The 20,468-nt window shown below is 44.1% G+C and overlaps 1 protein-coding gene across 3 annotated transcripts in view; it reads right to left on the bottom strand.

Annotated features, from left to right (window-relative positions):
- The window catches only part of PRKCQ (protein kinase C theta), a 114,766-nt gene that overhangs the window by 23,586 nt on the left and 70,712 nt on the right, over positions 1 to 20,468 (bottom strand). For all 3 annotated transcript variants that reach the window (XM_063448281.1, XM_063448280.1, XM_063448282.1), the window contains one exon: positions 11,272 to 11,363. In XM_063448281.1, coding sequence (XP_063304351.1) covers positions 11,272 to 11,363 — 92 coding nt within the window. The remainder of the gene's footprint in view (positions 1 to 11,271; positions 11,364 to 20,468) is intronic.

Genomic DNA, 20,468 nt, shown 5'->3' with positions numbered 1-20,468 from the left:
CAAGCAACGTATACCCTTAATGGAAGCGAATTAGGGATAACAACACACGAAAAGGACTTGGGAATTGTTATAGACAACAAACTATGCAACAATGTGCAATGTCAATCAGCAGTGGCCAAGGCCAGTAAGGTATTGTCATGCATGAAAAAGGGCATTCATTCTCGGGACGAGAATATCATTTTGCCTCTCTATAAATCACTGGTAAGACCACATATTGAATATGCTGTGCAATTTTGGGCACCTGTTCTAAAGAAGGATATCATGGCACTAGAAAAAGTGCAGAGGCGGGCTACAAAATTAATAAAAGGAATGGAACATATCAGCTATGAAGAAAGGTTAACAAATTTAAACCTATTTAGTTTAGAAAAACGTCGCCTGAGAGGGGATATGATAACATTATACAAATATATTCGGGGCCAATACAAACCATTGTGTGGAAATCTATTCACAAACCGGACTTTACATAGGACACGAGGCCATGCGTTTAGACTGGAAGAAAGAAGATTTCGTCTAAGGCAAAGGAAAGGTTTTTTTACTGTAAGAACAATCAGGATGTGGAATTCTCTGCCTGAAGAAGTGGTTTTATCAGAGTCCATACAGATGTTCAAACAGCTACTAGATGCATACTTGCAAAGACAGAATATTCAAGGATATAATCTTTCAATGTAGGGTAATAACTGCTTGATTCAAGGATAAATCTGACTGCCATTCTGGGGTCAAGAAGGAATTTTTTGTCCTAGCTTGTTGCAAAATTGTGCTTCAAACTGGGTTTTTTTCTTTTCTTTTGGATCAACAGCAAAAAACAGGTGTGAGGAAGGCTGAACTTGATGGACGCAAGTCTCTTTTCAGCTATCTAACTATGTAACTATGTAACTATGTAACGTGGGAGAAGGGAGTACTAAAGACTATGGCCTTGATAGATTCCGGAGCTGCTGAGAATTTTATCGACCAAGCCTTTGCTACTAAAAACACTATCCCATCCCAGTTAAGAGATACACCCTTGGCAGTTGAGGCCATAGATGGTAGACCGCTACTCGAGCCTGTTATCTCTCGTGAGACTATACCCATTAACCTAACGGTTGGTATCTTACACGAGGAGAACTTATCACTTATGCTCATTTCGTCTCCTTCTGTTCCCATAGTCCTGGGGTACCCATGGTTAAAGAGACATAACCCTAATATCGATTGGGAGAGAGGGGAAATACTCTCATGGGGCCAGGGTTGTCAGGAGAGGTGTTTACGCAGGGTATCTCCTTTGGCTGTAATTTACACACCAGACAGTTCTAACCAGTCTACGGGGATACAGATACCTCCTCTGTACCTGGACTTAAAAGCAGTGTTCGACAAGAAGAACGCTGATACACTACCTCCACACAGGACATTTGATTGTAAAATTAATCTATTACCTGGTACCATGCCCCCCAGGGGCAATGTATACCCTCTATCTACTAAAGAGAATTCTGTTTTAGAGGAGTATATTCAGGAGAATTTAGACAAGGGATTCATTAGGAGATCTTCCTCTCCTGCCGGGGCTGGATTTTTTTTTGTAAAAAAGAAGGATGGTTCACTCAGACCTTGCATCGATTACCGAGGTCTGAATAAAATAACCATCAGAAATGCCTATCCTATCCCCTTGATTACCGAGCTCTTTGATCGGCTAAAGGGCTCTAAAATTTTCACCAAGTTGGACCTCAGAGGGGCATACAACTTGGTGAGAATTCAGCAAGGCCACGAGTGGAAGACAGCGTTTAATACCCGCTATGGTCATTATGAGTACACGGTCATGCCTTTTGGTCTTTGTAATGCACCTGCAGTTTTTCAAGATTTGATTAACGAAGTTCTTAGGGAGTTTCAACATGATTGTGTTATTGTCTACCTGGATGACATACTCATACACTCTAGAGAGATTGAAACCCACCATAGACAAGTCAGAAAGGTATTACACAAACTTCTGCAACACGGTTTATACTGTAAGTTGGAAAAATGCAGTTTTGACCAGACCCAGATAGACTTTCTTGGATACGTGATTTCTGGGGAAGGCTTTAAAATGGACCCTGACAAACTTCAGTCTATTTTAGATTGGCCATTGCCTAAGGGACTCAAGGCTATTCAGAGGTTTATTGGGTTTTCCAATTATTATAGGCGCTTCATTAAGGGTTATTCTTCTATTATTGCGCCCATTACCAATATGACCAAACAGGGCGCGGATACTAAGACGTGGTCTACTGAAGCTCTCGCTGCTTTCAAGAATCTCAAAGAACTTTTTGCTTCTGCTCCGATATTAGTCCATCCTGATACGACTTTGCCGTTTCTACTCGAGGTCGATGCCTCTGAGACAGGAGTAGGTGCGGTTTTGTCACAAAGATTAGGGGTGGACAAACCATTACACCCCTGTGGGTTTTTTTCCAAGAAACTTTCTGGGCCTGAGAGCAGATATGACATCGGAGACATTTATTGGAGGGGACCTTACACCCTATTACTATTTTGACGGACCACAAGAACTTGTCCAATATTGGGGAGGCTAAGCGTTTGTCCTCTAGGCAAGCTTGTTAGTCCTTATTCCTGACTCACTTCAATTATGTGCTGACTTACAGACCTGGTTCTAAGAACTCTAAAGCCGATGCTTTATCTCGCCAATATAAACCTTCTACTGTACCTGAACCGGTTCTTTCTTCTATAGTTCCGACATGCAATATTGTTGCTAATACGAATCTCAGGATTCATTCCCCGTTACTGGCCGAGATCATTAAGCTGCAACATCTAGCACCTAAACAGACTCCTGCGGGTCGACATTTCGTTCCTCCTGCTCTTCAACTGGAACTGTTGCAGTGTTTCCATGACAGCAAAGTGGCGGGACATCCTGGTATTCGCAAGACGTATGCTTTGATCTCTAAAGACTTCTGGTGGCCTGCTGTCAGGATCGGGACAGGGATCCAACACGCAGAGTACAAACAGTAGCCAGATACGTATACCGGACCTTAGAATGGCCGGACTAACGTAAGTAGTACAGTATAGAATGGTCAAAGACAAGCCGAGGTCGAGGGTAACAGAAGACAGGTAAGCGAGAGACAAGCCGAATCAAGGGTAACAGAGATAAGCAGAGTAAGGTAAACAAGCCGGGTCAAAACCAAAAGGGATAATAGAATACACAAGCACTGAGTGACTAGAACAAGCTAGAACCACGACAGGGCAATGAGCTAATGAAAGAAGCTCTGTTAAATACCCTGTTCAGAGCAGTAACCACGCCTCCGAGGCGTCCTGATTGGTCCTGCAGCAATTGACTGACAGGTCGTTCTGGGGGAGTGTCCTGATGACTACTTCCTGCCTAGATGCTGTAAAAGGCAGTCACTCCCTCGCGGCCGGCCTAGCATGACCGGATAGACCGCGGGGAAGGGAGCCATCAGACCGTCTGGATGGAGGAACAGCTAAGTCTCTACCTCTTTCGGAGGTAGAGACCACAGGTACCCTGACAGTACCCCCCCCCTCTCAGATACGCCCACCGGGCGGAATGAACCGGGACGAGATGGGAAGCGAGAGTGATACGCCCTGCGGAGACGGGGAGCATGAACATCCTCCTGAGGTACCCAACTCCTCTCCTCAGGACCATATCCCTTCCAATCAACCAGATATTGTACTCTCCCCCGGGAGATTCGAGAATCAATAATAGAGTTAACCTCATACTCCTCCTGACCCTCCACCTGAACGGAGCGAGGAGGGGCTATTGTGTAGGAAAATCTGTTACATATGAGTGGTTTCAGCAATGAAACGTGAAACGAGTTCGGGATGCGTAAGGTATTAGGAAGAGCTAAACGATACGCAACTGGATTGATACGGGTCAGCACCCTGTAGGGTCCAATATAACGAGGAGCGAACTTCATGGAGGGCACTTTTAAACGGATGTTCCTCGTGCTCAGCCATACCCTATCACCTGGAACAAAGACTGGAGCCGCCCTTCTACGTTTATCAGCGTGTTTCTTGACCAACATAGAGTTGTGCACAAGGATTTGTCGAGTTTGATCCCACAACTTCCTCAAATTGGCAACATGAACATCAACCGACGGCACCCCCTGGGAAGGAGAATCCGAAGGAAGAATAGACGGATGAAAACCATAATTCATGAAGAAGGGGCTTGAATGAGTAGAATCGCAAACGAGATTGTTGTGTGCAAACTCCGCCCAAGGAATCAAACCGACCCAATCATCCTGGTGTTCAGAAATAAAGCATCGTAAATATTGCTCAATTTTCTGGTTGGTACGTTCAGCAGCTCCGTTAGACTGAGGATGATAGGCAGAAGAAAAGTTTAATTTAATACCAAGTTGAGAGCAGAAGGACCTCCAAAAGCGGGAAACAAATTGGGAGCCTCTGTCCGATACAATTTGAGAGGGTATCCCATGTAGGCGAAAAATCTCCTTAGCGAATATCTCTGCCAATTCGGGAGAAGACGGGAGTTTAGGCAGAGGAACGAAGTGAGCCATCTTGGTGAATCTGTCAACCACGGTGAGGATAACAGTCTGTTTTTTAGAGATAGGTAGATCGACAATAAAGTCCATGGCCAAACAGGACCATGGTTTCTCTGGAACCTCCAAGGGGTGCAGGAATCCACATGGAAGCGCATGGGGTTGTTTGGTTTCACATGCAGCGATGAACTCCTCAATATCCCTCCGTAAAGCAGGCCACCAGAAGTCCTTAGAGATCAACGCGTAAGTTTTGCGAATACCAGGATGTCCCGCCATCTTGCTATTATATAAACACTGTAAAAGTTCCAGTTGAAGAGCAGGAGGAACGAAATGACGGCCCGCAGGAGTCTGTTTAGGTGCTAGATGTTGCAACTTAATGATCTCGGCCAGTAATGGAGAATGAATCCTGAGATTCGTATTAGCAATGATATTGCATTTCGGAACTATAGAAGAAAGAACTGGTTCAGGTACAGTAGAAGGTTCATATTGGCGAGATAATGCATCGGCTTTAGAGTTTTTAAAACCAGGTCTGTAAGTCAGTACATAATTGAAGTGAGTCAGGAATAAGGACCAACGAGCTTGTCTAGAGGATAAGCGCTTAGCCTCCCCAATATAGGACAAGTTTTTGTGGTCCGTCAAAATCGTAATAGGGTGTAGAGTCCCCTCCAACAAATGTCTCCACTCCTTTAAGGCTTTAATGACTGCTAACAGTTCCCTTTCCCCGATGTCATATCTGCTCTCAGGCCCAGAAAATTTCTTAGAGAAGAAACCACAAGGGTGTAACGGTTTATCCACCCCTAACCTTTGAGACAGAACAGCCCCAACTGCTGTCTCAGAGGCATCGACCTCGAGCAAGAAAGGCAGAGTCGTATCAGGATGGACTAGAATGGGAGCCGAGGCAAAAAGTTCCTTGAGAGTCTTGAAAGCACCAAGAGCTTCCTTAGACCAGAACTTAGTATCAGCCCCTTGTTTGGTCATATTGGTAATAGGCGCAATGATAGAGGAGTATCCTTTAATGAAGCGCCTATAGTAGTTGGAAAAACCAATAAACCTTTGGATAGCCTTGAGTCCTTTGGGCAAGGGCCAGTCTAAAATAGATTGGAGTTTTATAGGATCCATTTTAAAACCTTCCCCAGAAATCACGTATCCAGGAAAGTCTACCTGAGACTGATCAAAACTGCACTTCTCCAATTTGCAATATAGACCATGTTGCAGCAGCTTGTGTAATACCTTTCTGACCTGTCTATGGTGAGTCTCAATCTCCTTAGAGTGTATTAGTATGTCGTCCAGGTAAACAATAACACAATCGTGCTGAAACTCCCTAAGTACCTCATTAATCAAATCTTGAAATACTGCAGGAGCATTGCATAGTCCAAATGGCATAACAGTGTATTCGTAATGGCCATACCGGGTATTGAATGCCGTCATCCATTCGTGACCTTGCTGGATTCTCACCAAATTGTAAGCCCCTCTGAGATCTAACTTGGTGAAGATTTTGGAGCCCTTAAGACGATCAAATAACTCGGTAATCAGTGGGATAGGATAGGCATTTCTGACAGTTATTTTATTCAAGCCTCGGTAATCGATACAAGGTCTCAGCGTGCCATCCTTCTTCTTAATGAAAAAGAACCCAGCCCCGGCCGGAGAAGAAGACCTCCTGATGAATCCCTTTTCTAAATTCTCCCGAATATACTCCTAGAACCGAGTTTTCCTGAACAGACAAAGGATATACATGGCCCCTCGGAGGCATAGTGCCGGGTAGAAGCTTAATCTTACAGTCAAATGACCTGTGTGGAGGCAAAGAATCGGCATTCTTCTTGTCAAACACTGCCCTTAAGTCTAGGTAAAGGTCTGGTATTTGTCTTTCTGTGGACTGAGTAGGATTCTCCGGTATGTTAATATTAGCTAATGGAGAAACCTTGCACAAACACCGATCCTGGCAGCCCTGGCCCCACGAGAGTATCTCTCCTAACTCCCAATCGATAATAGGGTTATGTTTTTTCAACCATGGGTACCCCAGAACTATGGGAACGGAAGGAGACGAAATGAGCATAAGAGATAAATTCTCCACGTGTAGGATACCAACATTTAACTCAATGGGTATGGTCTCACGAAAGATAACAGGGTCTAGTAGTGGTCTACCATCTATGGCCTCAACGGCCAAAGGTGTCTCCGTTAGCTGGGATGGGAAATTGTTCTTACTAGCAAAGGCTTGGTCGATAAAATTCTCAGCAGCACCGGAATCTATCAATGCCATAGCCCTTACTACTTCCTTCCCCCAAGTTAAGGAAACTGGTAGCAGAAGCCTGTGATCTTTATAATTAGGAGTAGAGGACAAAATAGAAACACCCAAGGCCTGTCCTCTAGAGAGACTTAGGTGCGAGCGTTTCCCGGGCGGTTAGAACAGTTCGAGAGTAAATGACCCTTGGCTCCACAATACATACACAAACCCTCTTTTCTCCTGTGCTGTCTTTCCTCCTCAGAGAGGCGGGTATACCCTATCTGCATAGGTTCAGTAAGCAAAGATATCGTGGAGTCAGGACTTGGAAAAGCGGGAGCTAACCTAAAAGAAGGTCTCTGGTTCCTCTCTCGAGTGTTCTGTCTCTCTCTTAGACGTTCATCTATACGAGAGATGAACGAAATTAAATCCTCTAAATTCTCAGGGAGTTCTCTGGTAGCAACCTCATCAAGGATTACATCAGATAGGCCATTCAAAAATACATCCATATACGCCTGCTCATTCCACTTGATTTCTGCCGCCAGAGACCTGAACTCTAGTGCATAATCCACCAGTGTTCGGTTCTCCTGTCTCAGGCGCAACAGTAATCTGGCTGCATTAACCTTTCTACCTGGAGGGTCAAATGTTCTTCTAAAAGCAGCTACAAATGCGTTATAGTTATAAACTAATGGGTTATCGTTCTCCCATAGTGGGTTGGCCCATCTCAGAGCTTTCTCTATGAGTAGGGTGATAATAAATCCTACTTTTGCCCTATCTGTAGGATAAGAGCGAGGTTGCAATTCAAAGTGGATACTAATTTGGTTTAAAAAAACCACGACACTTCTCAGGAGCCCCACCATAGCGTACTGGGGGGGTAATGCGAGAAGAAGCACCCACTGTGGCTACCTCTAGACCTGAACCGACAGGAGAAACAGGGGTATTACGTATCTCCTCTGGTGGGTTATTGGCACAAGCTAATAGAGCCTGTAGCGCAAGCGCCATCTGATCCATTCTGTGATCCATGGCTTTAAACCTAGGATCAGGAGCAGCCAGCTGACTGTTTGTACTTGCAGGATCCATTGGCCCTGTCGTAATGTCAGGATCGGGACAGGGATCCAACACGCAGAGTACAAACAGTAGCCAGATACGTATACCGGACCTTAGAATGGCCGGACTAACGTAAGTAGTACAGTATAGAATGGTCAAAGACAAGCCGAGGTCGAGGGTAACAGAAGACAGGTAAGCGAGAGACAAGCCGAATCAAGGGTAACAGAGATAAGCAGAGTAAGGTAAACAAGCCGGGTCAAAACCAAAAGGGATAATAGAATACACAAGCACTGAGTGACTAGAACAAGCTAGAACCACGACAGGGCAATGAGCTAATGAAAGAAGCTCTGTTAAATACCCTGTTCAGAGCAGTAACCACGCCTCCGAGGCGTCCTGATTGGTCCTGCAGCAATTGACTGACAGGTCGTTCCGGGGGAGTGTCCTGATGACTACTTCCTGCCTAGATGCTGTAAAAGGCAGTCACTCTCTCGCGGCCGGCCTAGCATGACCGGATAGACCGCGGGGAAGGGAGCCATCAGACCGTCTGGATGGAGGAACAGCTAAGTCTCTACCTCTTTCGGAGGTAGAGACCACAGGTACCCTGACACCTGCTTTACGTAGGGATACTAAGGATTTCATCGCTGCATGTGAGGTTTGTACTAAAACCAAACAACCCCATACGCTCCCATGTGGATTCCTGCACCCCTTAGAGGTTCCAGAGAAACCATGGTCCTGTTTGGCCATGGACTTTATTGTCGATCTACCTATCTCTAAAAAACAGACTGTTATCCTCACCGTGGTTGACAGATTCACTAAGATGGCTCACTTCATTCCTTTGCCTAAACTCCCGTCTTCTCCCGAATTGGCAGAGATATTCGCTAGGGAGATTTTTCGCCTACATGGGATACCCTCTCAAATTGTATCTGACAGAGGCTCCCAATTTATTTCCCGTTTTTGGAGGTCCTTCTGTTCGCAACTTGGTATCAAATTGAACTTTTCTTCTGCCTTTCATCCTCAGTCTAACGGAGCTGCTGAACGTACCAACCAGAAAATTGAACAATATTTACGATGTTTTGTTTCCGAACACCAGGATGATTGGGTCGGTTTGATTCCTTGGGCGGAGTTTGCACACAATAATCTCGTTTGCGATTCTACTCATTCAAGCCCCTTCTTCATGAATTATGGCTTTCATCCGTTTATTCTTCCGTCGGCTTCCCCTTCCCAGGGGGTGCCGTCGGTTGATGTTCATGTTGCCAATTTGAGGAAGTTGTGGGATCAGACTCGACAAATCCTTATGCACAACTCTATGCTGGTTAAGAAACACGCTGATAAACGTAGAAGGGCGGCTCCGGTCTTTGTTCCAGGTGATAGGGTATGGCTGAGCACAAGGAGCATCCGGTTAAAAGTGCCTTCCATGAAGTTCGCTCCCCGTTATATTGGACCTTACAGGGTGCTGACTCGTATCAATCCATTTGCGTATCGTCTAGCTCTGCCTACTACCTTACGCATCCCTAACTCATTTCATGTTTCATTGCTGAAACCACTTATATGCAACAGATTTTCCTCCACAACAGCCCCTCCTCGCTCTGTTCAGGTGGAGGGTCAGGAGGAGTATGAGGTTAACTCTATTATTGATTCTCGAATATCCCGGGGGAAGGTACAATACCTGGTCGATTGGAAGGGATATGGTCCTGAGGAGAGGAGTTGGGTACCTCAAGAGGATGTTCATGCTCCTCGTCTCCGCAGGGCGTATCACGCCCGCTTCCCATCTCGTCCCGGTTCCTTCCGCCCGGTGGGCGTATCTGAGAGGGGGGGTACTGTCAGGGTACCTGAAGTCTCTGCCTCCGAGAGAGGTAGAGACTTAAACGTTTATCCGTCCGGACGCCAGGTTTCTCCTGTTCCTCGCGGTCGACCCGGTCACATAAACGCCGGCCGCGAGGGACTCACTTCCTTTATGTAGCATGGCGCCCGGAAACCGACGTCATGACGCCAATTCGGAACGACCTGTCACTCAATCCATTGGAGACTAATCAGGACTCGTCGGAGGCGTATCTATCCCCTCTAGCCAGGGTATTTAAACATACTTCGCCCTGTTGCTCATTGCCCTGTCGTGGTTCTAGCCTGTCTAGTCACACAGTGCTCTGGTGTTTTTCAGTTATCCTTTTGGTTCCGACCCGGCTCGTTTGTCTTACTCTGTTTACCTCTGTTATCCTTGACCCGACTTGTTCCTCGCTTACCTGTCCTCTCGTTCCCTCGACCTCGGCTTGTCTCTGACCATTCTCTATACTCTCCGTACGTTAGTCCGGCCATTCTAAGGTCCGGTATACGTACCCTGTACCTGTTTGTACTTTGCGTGTTGGATCCCTGTCCCGATCCTGACAAATGCAGAGTGTTTGAGTTGTGGTTTTAGTGTGTGTATGGTGAATGCAGTGTGTGTTGTGGTTTTAGTGTGTGTATGGTGAATGCAGTGTGTGTTTGTGTTGTGGTTTTAGTGTTTGTATGGTGAATGTGGTGTGTGTGTTGTGGTTTTAGTGTATGTATGGTGAATGCAGTGTGTGTGTTGTGGTTTTAGTGTGTGTATGGTGAATGCAGTGTGTGTTGTGGTTTTAGTGTGTGTATGGTGAATGCAGTTTGTGTTGTGGTTTTAGTGTGTGTATGGTGTATACAGTGTGTGTTTGTTTTGTGGTTTTAGTGTATGTAAATGTGTAAAATAGGGGGCTGCATTGGGGGGTGGAGGGTGGGAGGGGAGCCTTTTTGGTGGCATTTACATTTCATTCCCCCCTCCCTGCTTCTTACCTGGCCAGGGAGGGGGGAGATCGCCTCCCTGGTGGTCCGGTGGTATAGTGGAGGGAGCCAGCCGCTTTAGAATGTAGACGGGGACCAGCCAGCACATCTTAACTTTCCAGCAGCTTCAGCCTGTAACTCTCGCGAGCTGTGCCTGTTTGCCGCGCGGAGCATTGCCATGGTAACCCGTGACAATGCTCTGCAGGCCACAGAGCTCGCGAGACTTACAGGCACAGGAGCTGCTGTAGAGTTAAGATGTGCTGGCTGGTCCCCGTCTGCATTGTACAGGTAGCCGGGGCCCGAGGTGAACATGTAGATAGTGATAATCGCTATCTATATGTGCACAAATGGAATGTGGGGCCTGGGACTCCTAGAGCAGTCCGGGCCCCCCAGGTCCGCCGGGCCTATGACAACTGTTATGGTTGTCATGCCCTGATGGCGGCCCTGACCTGGACCCACTAGGCTTTGGATTTCTGACTAAATAAATTAGTCTTTTTATGCCCAAGAAACTGCAACGCCATCTAGTAAACATGGAATGGTGTTGTGGTTTATCTGGTATGGAATGGTTTTGCTCTATTTAGAGGTATGTTATTCTGGCATAGTGACAGAGATATACCATTGATTAAATATCATTTTTATTATGCCAAAAATACAGCATTGGCCCTTAGTAAATGAACTATGTAGATACTATATATTATTACAAGCAAACTGTGTTCATTCACAATATACTAGTTATACATAAATTAAATAGGAAAATCTACTCACGTTGCTCTGATGAGATCAAACTTGAGGCAGCATTGAATATGGAACATTAGATCACCACCATTCAGATATTCCATTATAAAAAACAGATTTTCCTATTAATAGAGAAACCAAAACAAAGTGTCAAATTGTAGCAACATATAAACAATAAAACATCATAGAAAAATCTATAGGATTTGGAAAAATAATCTTGAACTTCCCATATTGGAAGCTTTGTGCTGGTAGAGGGATAATATAAAATCAGTGAATCATTCAGGAGACTTCCTAATACAATGGTATAGGGTGGTGCTACAAAGAGAAAAGAGGTCCATGTTTATTTTCCTTTAATGATCATATTGTTCCTAAACTCACTGCAAATCTTGTTTTCAGAATAATAAACCAAGCAGATAACTAAAGGGCAACTAAAAGCACCCAGACCATGTCATCTCAATGAAGTGGTCTGGGTGCAGTGGTCCTTTAGTTTTAACCCTTCAATGTAAACAATGCTGTTTACGACATAAGGCAATGTTAAGATTGCAGGGTTCCTGACAATCACTAGAGGGGCTTCCTCTTTGTTCTTAATTTAATGCTGCTCCGTGAGAACATTTTATTGGCGCATGCACACTAGCCTTCAAATGCTTTCCTTGATCTCCACCAAGTAGGCCGGGACCTGTAGCAAAGAGTCCAGTGTAGTGAGGGCTTCGAGGTGAGTAAAAATACTATGTTTTTTGCAAAAGCAGAGGGCACCACAATAGTTAGTAGGGTACTATAGCTTTAGGAATACATATTTGTGTTCCTAAAGTTATACAATAGTGTTCCTTACGTTCAGGGACTGAAATTTCACAGTTGCTACTAGATACTAATGAGTGAAAAGTTGAAATTCACCACGGTGAGTGTTCCTTGGATCTTCCAAGCTTGCAGTGGTGAGTAACGTTTAAGAATTGGCTAGTACAACATCAAATTATTAGTCCTGATTACGTTAATAATGAAAAAAGGTTATATTTCATCCAATCCCCTTTTGTGCTTTTTTTCCTTGCCAATAATAAAACATTGCATCAAAAAAAATAAAAAGTCAATATATTATATGGAATCTAACTCTAAAGCATCACAAAATGTGGACTTTAAGTAGGCAATTCACATATTTTAATCTCAGTATATATAACTTGGATCATTAAATGACTATACATATAACTGTTGCAAGAACTCTCATGGGACTTATAAATAATGTCAAATGTTGCTTTAAACACACAAGTGTATCTGTAAATGTTTCAATCTTAACTTGGACTCTGTACAACATGATGAATTTTGCACCATAGAAAACATTTCATGCTTACAATAACACTACGATATTTTTCAATGCATTACTTCACTCAATTGAAGATTATCAAAGTCAGAGTCAGCTTGCTGTACTGCTTACAATATTTTATGTTTGGTAGAAGCTCGGACTGAAAGCTGTGAAAAAGCTTTCAGATTACAAGACCTCTTCTCTAGTGACAGGTTTTTAAGCGGTGAGTGACTGTCGGACGGGCAAAAGGTCACAACAGTGTAGAAGATCAGAAATCAATTCTAAATAATCTTAGCAATCCAAATAAAAATGTGTCATGAAAATCTTTTTCCTTTGTCTTCTACATTTTAACCTATCTTTATACCATTTGACTTTTCCAGATAGAAAGAGGATAAACCGGACATAAAATGGAAAGAGTTTACTTTGTATTTTTTGGGGGATAATTTGTTGAAGAATAAGAAGCTATAGTCCAATTAACTGAGCATCTAAAGCAGGGATGGGGAACCTTCGGCTCTCCAGGTGTTGTGGACTACATCTCCCTTGATGGTTTGCCAGCATTACGGCTGTAAGAGCATTATGGGAAATGCAGTCCAAAACATCTAGAGGGCCAAAGGTCCCCCACCCCTGATCTAAAGCATACATTATGCCTTGTGTAAATGAATACAATATTCTTGGTAAAATAAGTTGCATTTTAAAGAAGGTCACAGAAATTCACACTTGACAGCAATAATACCCATATCACATGAGGACAGCAGCCTAGAACAGCATTGGTACAATTGGATAGGCTAATGGATATGAATAGTACATATTAGCCAAGTCACAACATTTCAAAATGATTTTTATGCAAGCCATGGGGACAGCAGCCCTAGAAAATGTATGAAAGCAGCTGAAGATTGTCCTGAAAATATTAATAAATTACTTTATTAATATACGCAAAGCTGAAGAAAGCTTTAAAAATAGAAGCAAAAGTGTATGTGGAGATTATTCACAGAGTACCAAATTGCGCTGGATTGAAATCTGAATTGCAACTTCTTCAATTCATGGTACAGTTAGGTTATTCAGTGTTAAGTTATCTATTACTCACTAAATCCCTCGCAACCTGGACAGTATTTCCAGTATTTCTAAATATAAAATACACATCACCATATTTCAGTATAAAATGTCTGCTGAATATTAACTATAGTTCCCCAAAAATAATTTATCAGCCTAAAGGCAAATAATAAGTGATTAAGTGGTGATTTTGTATCTCACCACTAGGTGGAGCCAAAGCTCTCACAAACTCCCCTTTATATCACTCGCTTCACAACGGATTGACATGTATAGCTTTGTTATGCAGGAAGCAAGAAAAAGAAAACGTTTCACAAACTCAGATATTAGACAGTAATTTATTGTTAACATGTATTAGCAGGAATAAGCTGAAATTGGCAGAAGATTAATTCATAAAACTATAAAGGGTATTAGCTGCTTGATCCATGGATTAATCTGACTGCCATTCTGGGGTCAAGAAGGGATTTTTCCCTAGCTTGTTGCAAAATTGGAAGAGCTTCAAACTGTTTTTTTGTGTGCCTTTTTTGGATCAACTGCAAAAAACTAATGTGAGGAAGGCTGAACTTGATGGACACGTGTCTCTTTTTAGCTATGTAACTATGTAACTATGTCTGAATGTAAATTTCTGACTAACTGAAAAATTAGATTGTTGATCTTCATTTCTTTTTACCATAGGCTGTTTCTGATACACAATAGTTAATAAAACAACATGTTACCTAGAGGTGAAAATAGATACAGAGAGAAAAATGAATTCTGTCTCATGTTTGGACTTCATAGACACACATTCTGGACTAAGTATTTATTTCACTGCTTTTTCTTTTATATGAGCTATCTGAAAGCTCCTTGCTGGATGACTGGTAAAACCCAGGTACGTTTGTTGAAATTCACCACGGTGAGGTGTAACTAGAAACCATGGGGCCCAGGTGCAACTCTCCCCCACCCCCCACAGTATATCTCCCCTCAGCCCTTCCATGTGTCACATTCACGCACCCCCAGCCCCTCCATGTGTTTCATTCGAGTGTGGAATGGTTGCAGGGAATGAGGGGAAATTGAGTCATACTCAGGGAGAGCACTAAGCTTCTCCTGGCACTGTGGCCACTGAAGTGAACCACAGTTATATTACAAATGAAGAAAATGTTATCAGATCTTGTATTTCAGACAACATCAAGCAGAGATCCTCTGGTACTCCAAAAATGTCTGATAATAAAATAAAGAGAAGGGGGTGTAGTACACAATTTTAAAACATATTTATGCATACATGAATGAACAACTTAATTTTCTGTGAACAAAGCATCATGGGAGATGTAGTCCGCAACATCTAGAGTGGTAAAGGTTGCAGATCCTTATTTAAAAAAAAAAAAAAATAATAATTCTTTTTTTTTCTTGTGCATACTTTTACAAACAGGCCTGTAGCGCCACGACAGCGAGTACAAGCTTCACATTGGTATACAATATCATGACGGAGTTGTCAGCACATTTAATTTTATAAAATGTCACGCTTGTAGTACTAGAATAGCATTCATATAGTTTAAGTAGACTATACATATACACATAAGTAGATTGTCGTTAATGAGTTTACTGACTGTTTGAGCTCTCATCAGTTACGTACTAGTGACTGCAGTAAATGAGTATGCATATTTTACCATGCTAAATACAACATTACCATTCAAGTGGTTTATAACTGAGATAATGGGTAGACATCTTTCTTAGCTGCCCAAACCTTGTGAGAGTGGTTGTAGGTTATGCTGGGTTAGAGCTAAAGCATGAGTGGCCATATTGAGTGTCAGCCACACGCTCGACATACCTTATATATTTCCATGGCAGTACCTATTTGCTTTTTGCTATACTATCCACCCAGGGCCGGATTAACATAGGGGCTGATGGAGCTGCAGCTCCAGGCCCAGGTCCATGGAATAGGCCCATTTAAAAAAAAAAAAAAATTTTTTTTTTTTTTACACACTACTCTTAGGTTTGCCATCTTCCTGGTATTTTACTGGTTTGCCACCTGACTGGTATTTAAGGCTGCCTGGCCGTGCCAGTATTGCAGTAATACCGGCAATACAAATGCAGGTATTTTTCTCAGAATAAATGGAGATTACTCTGCAATATCAGCACCGGCCAGTAGGGGTCACTGTGTGTGGAGAGAGGCAGGGATAGGAAGTTACAGCATATCCCTGCCTCTACTTACTGATCCGTGGGGGAGCAGCAATACAGCACAGAGTCCAGACAGCAGCTCTACAGCTCAGGTAAGAGAGGGATGGGGGAAAGGCAGCAGGGACACATGGGGACACTAGGGGACACTGAGGCCCTAGGGGACATATGGGGACACTGAGACACTAGGGGAAACAGACACTAGGGGACAAATGTGGACACAGACACTAGGGGACACTGAGACACTAGGACACATGGGGACACAGACACTGGGAGACCTGGAAACACTGAGACACTTGGGGACACTGGAAAACATGGAGACACAGACACTAGGGGACACTGGGACACATGGGGATGCTGAGACACATGGGGATGCTGAGACACATGGGGATGCTGAGACACATGGGGATGCTGTGAAACATAGGGACATTGGGAGACACTGAGAAATTGGGACACATAAACACTATGTCCCCTTTTTTTCCCAGTGTCCCCATGTCCCCCATCCAGTGTCGCTAGTGTCTCAGTGTCCCCAAGTCTCCCATTGTCTGTGTCCCATGTCTCTCAGTGTGCCTAGTGTCCCCATGTGTCCCAGTGTCCCTATATGTCCCAGTGATCCCATGTCTATGTCCACAACTGTCCCCATGTCTCCCAGTGTCCCCAAGTGTCTGTCTCCCAGCCAGTGTCCCATATTCTCCTGGTGTCCCCATGTCTCTGTGTCCCTAGTGTCTTAGTGTCCCCAAATGTTTCAGTGTCCCCATGTCTCCCAGTGTCTGTGTTCCTAGTGTCCCCATGTCTCCCAGTGTCCCTATATGTCCCAGTGTCCCCATGTCTATGGCCACAACTGTCCCCATGTCTCCCAGTGTCTCCAAGTGTCTGTCTCCCAGCAAGTGTCCCCAGTGTCCCCTAGTCTCCCAGTTTCCCCTAGTCTCTCAGTGTCTGTGTTCCCATGTCTCTGTGTCCCTAGTGTCTTAGTGTCCACAAATGTTTCAGTGTCCCCATGTCTCCCTAGTGTCTCAGTGTCCCCATTTCACCCAGTTTCCCTAAATGTCTCAGTGTCCCCATGTCTCTGTGTCCCCGGGTCTCTCAGTGTCCCCCGGGTCTCTCAGTGTCCCCCGGGTCTCTCAGTGTCCCCCGGGTCTCTCAGTGTCCCCCGGGTCTCTCAGTGTCCCCCGGGTCTCACTGTGTCCCCAGTATCCTAGTGACATGGGGGCACACTGAGACATTGGGACACTGGGAGAAATGGGGACACTGAGACACTGAGAGACTAGGGGACTGGGCGACATGGGGACACTGACACTGTGATACATAGGGACACTGAGACACTGGGTGACTTGCGAGACTGAGACACTGGGAGCAATCCATCTATACAGCAGAATCAAACTGTGAGTAGTCTGTTGGTGATTTTACAGAATTTTCTCTGATGTCACTCCTTGTGATTATACAAATATTAAGGCTGGTATTTTTTCCAAGAAAAGTGTCAATCCTAACTACTCTTCACATACTCTTGCTTAAAGGAGCACTATATGGTCAGGAACACAATCATGTATTTCTGACCCTATTATGTTAAAACCACCACCCTGGCCCCTTCTTGCCTCCCTAAGTATAGTAAAATATAACTTGTATTCAAGTCTGCAGCTGCTGGCTCTGCCTCTAAACTGACTGTCTGCTGACATCATCAGAAGTGGTGGTCTGAGCAAATTACAATACTTCCCCATAGGATTGTCTGAGACTGTCAACTATGCAGATCAGGGGCAGAGCCAGCACAAGTCCAACATAGCCCTGGCCAATCAGCATCTCCTCATAAAGATAAATTGAATCAATGCATCTGTATGAGGAAAGTTCAGTGTCTGCATGCCGAGGGTGGAGACACTGAATGGCAGTGCTGCACACTAGGCAGTACTGCCCCAGGAAGCACCTCTAGAAGCCATCTAAGGAGTGCCCAGTTGAGTTATTTTCTCTGAAAAGACAGTGTTTACTGCAAAAGGCCTGGATGGAATGATTCTACTTACCAGAACAAATACAATAAGCTGTAGTTGTTATGGTGACTATATTGTCTCTTTAATTTTGGAAGCTTAAGAGGGATGTATGGAAACAAAACTTGTGCGGACTGGCTGACAATAAAATTAGTTTGGGCAATGCAGACGCTGGTCTCTCTAACACTGTGGCATGTCCCCTTTCTTCTACACTCACTACATACACCTTTTCTCTGTCTCAGACTATATACCAGGAGCTTCTGCCTGCTAGTAAGAAGGTAAGGAGACAAGTGGACATGTGAGTGCTAGGGGACCGTCCTTAGAAAGCATGGAGTGAGCGCATTTTAGGATGCATTTATGTCAAGCTCAGGGTGCTGCCTGCATAGTATGCCCTTAGTTGGACAGCCTGCAGGATTGGCTGGCAGCCTGACATGCATTCATGCCAGGCTGTCCTTCAAATTCTTTAGACAGACATGCCCCCTTTTTGGGAGGCATGACTGTTTTAGTGTTTTTGGTCAATAAGATCCCGTAATTAGGCCCATCATAATTGTCAGCACCAGGCCCAGTGTGCTCTTAATCCGGCCCTGTATCCACCTCTAACAAAGGTTAAACAAACATTTATATTACTGAGCATGAAATGTAAACACGGCGATGCTGTCTGAGCCTGCTGGGATCTGTATTATAAGTGGTGTCTTTTGAGAGGCAGAGAGGAGCCGAGCCAGGGTGGCAGAGGACAGTATACTGGGCCAGTCCTATGTATGAGGTCTCATTAAGTCCTGAGTGTTCAAGGTTATGGCAGAGTCCTTAGAGTCCTTGTATATAGTGAGCTGCATCACATTCATGTAACCTACTCAAATTGGACTGTGCAGTGGAGGACTTTGGGTTTGGTTAGTCCATACCCAGTGCTGGCAGGCTGCTTGCTCTGATGGATGCGTTGTGCCTCACAGGAGGATCCTGGATGCCGTCATTGCTGTCGTCTCCCGGGCAGGCCCCAGAAGGAATGATGGTGTCCTCCATAGACACATTGTGTTTTACCGCTCGAGGTATGCGTTGCAGCCATCCCCTAGGTCAGCTCAGTGTGGCGGGTAGTTGTGGTAGGCAGATGGCGGTGGATGGTTCCTCCGTGGCAGGCTCCCTCTTGCTGGCAGGTTGCACATATGGCTTGTGTGCGGCGGCCATCTTGGGGGATATCGCCGGGGAGCTTTCCGCAGCAGGGTGTCGGTATTCGGCCCAGCTTAGCGTCATGGTCGTTGCTTGTGCAGACCGGCATAACCCCCCCGGTCCAGAGGGGGGGCCAGACACCGGCCGGAGACCCGGGAGAGCGGCCGTCTCATCCCGGCTCAAGCTCCTGCACGCCTCAGGCCTTCATTGGGTTACTGTAGGTGCCGAGTAGGGTCTTGGGGGGTGTCCCCACGTACCCCAGAAACTGGGGATTTGTGTGGTCGTCGTTGTGGGTGGCTAGTAGTTAGCCTAGTTGCTAGTGGGAGTAGTTAGCCTTCAGTTTGCGCCGTTTTTCCGGCCCCAAACAATCCGTCTTATTTTTATTACTTTTCTACACATGAGAAATATAGACATACTATATTGTTGTTCTATATTGTTGTTCTTGTAAAGATATGGCTGCCTGATTGGGCCGTTCATGGAGTCCAGAATAAGACTCTCATCCTTAGCAAACATTGTCTGTTTATCTCTCTGTGGGTGTATATGGTGCGTATCTAAAGCAAGTCCCACTAAAGAAAACAATGAACCTTAAAAGTGTCACTGAGAAACGTGATAATGATATACTGTATCTCCATTGTAACATAAATCATTCTCTCACTCCTGGTCATATTCAGATTTTATACGTTTATTGGATTAATTACCAGGAGGAGGTACACTCATTTCTTTGACTTTAAGCACTATTCTGCCACGAAAGAAGTAAGGACTGCTGTACATTTCTCTTATGCATGTATAACCTTAAGGTAAAATTTAAACACAGAATCAAAGTAATTGGACCTATTTTGTCTACAATTGGATGTGTCTTGAATTATAACATTCTGCATTTCAGTGCTTTAAATAAGAAAGTAATATTGAATACTATGTGCTGTGGTTTCTTTGTAGAAAGCTGCCAGTTAACTGCTAGAAACAGGTGGTGACATAGTATCCACTAATAGAAATGTTCGCTCTTTAACGTAATCCAACACTATCATACTGAATCTCTCCTTGCGGTTGGCTTTCCCCTTAACCTATGCTGTTACCTGCCACTTTCAGTTTACACAGGAAAGGATACACAAGCAAAAACATATCTAAGCAACTGGAGCAGTTTGCTTAAGGTGGTAATTAAAATGAGTTAAAAAAAGAGGTATTCAAAAGCTGGTGAAACTACTCCGAGTGTGCCATAACTTGCAATTAATAGCAAAATATATTGGTTCTCGCTGATTTACAAATTACATTATACAGCATTGTATTTTACACCTTAATTTGCAAGAAAACCCAATCATGTACCAACTTAGGCGCTGCAAGATTGATATTGGCTAGATTTCTTTATTGAGGAAAAATCATGAACAATGTGAGCACCAACATCTTAATTTGTAAAAAGTAATAACCAAGGGTAAAGACATAGACATTTTGTGCACAATGTACTGCTAAAGGAAATAAACTTAAATCACATGTACTTTACATGAATAGGTCATCTGTGAACCCTTAAAAGCATGTCCATGGAACTGCTATGAGGAGTTTTATAAACATTATATAAACTTTTAGGAAGACTGAAATATATATCATTTTCT

The sequence above is a fragment of the Pelobates fuscus genome, chromosome 3 (assembly GCF_036172605.1).
Source record: "Pelobates fuscus isolate aPelFus1 chromosome 3, aPelFus1.pri, whole genome shotgun sequence".
In the NCBI taxonomy this organism is placed as follows: domain Eukaryota; kingdom Metazoa; phylum Chordata; class Amphibia; order Anura; family Pelobatidae; genus Pelobates; species Pelobates fuscus.
Note: the sequence above shows the minus strand (reverse complement) of the source record. Positions and strands in the feature narration are given on the sequence as shown.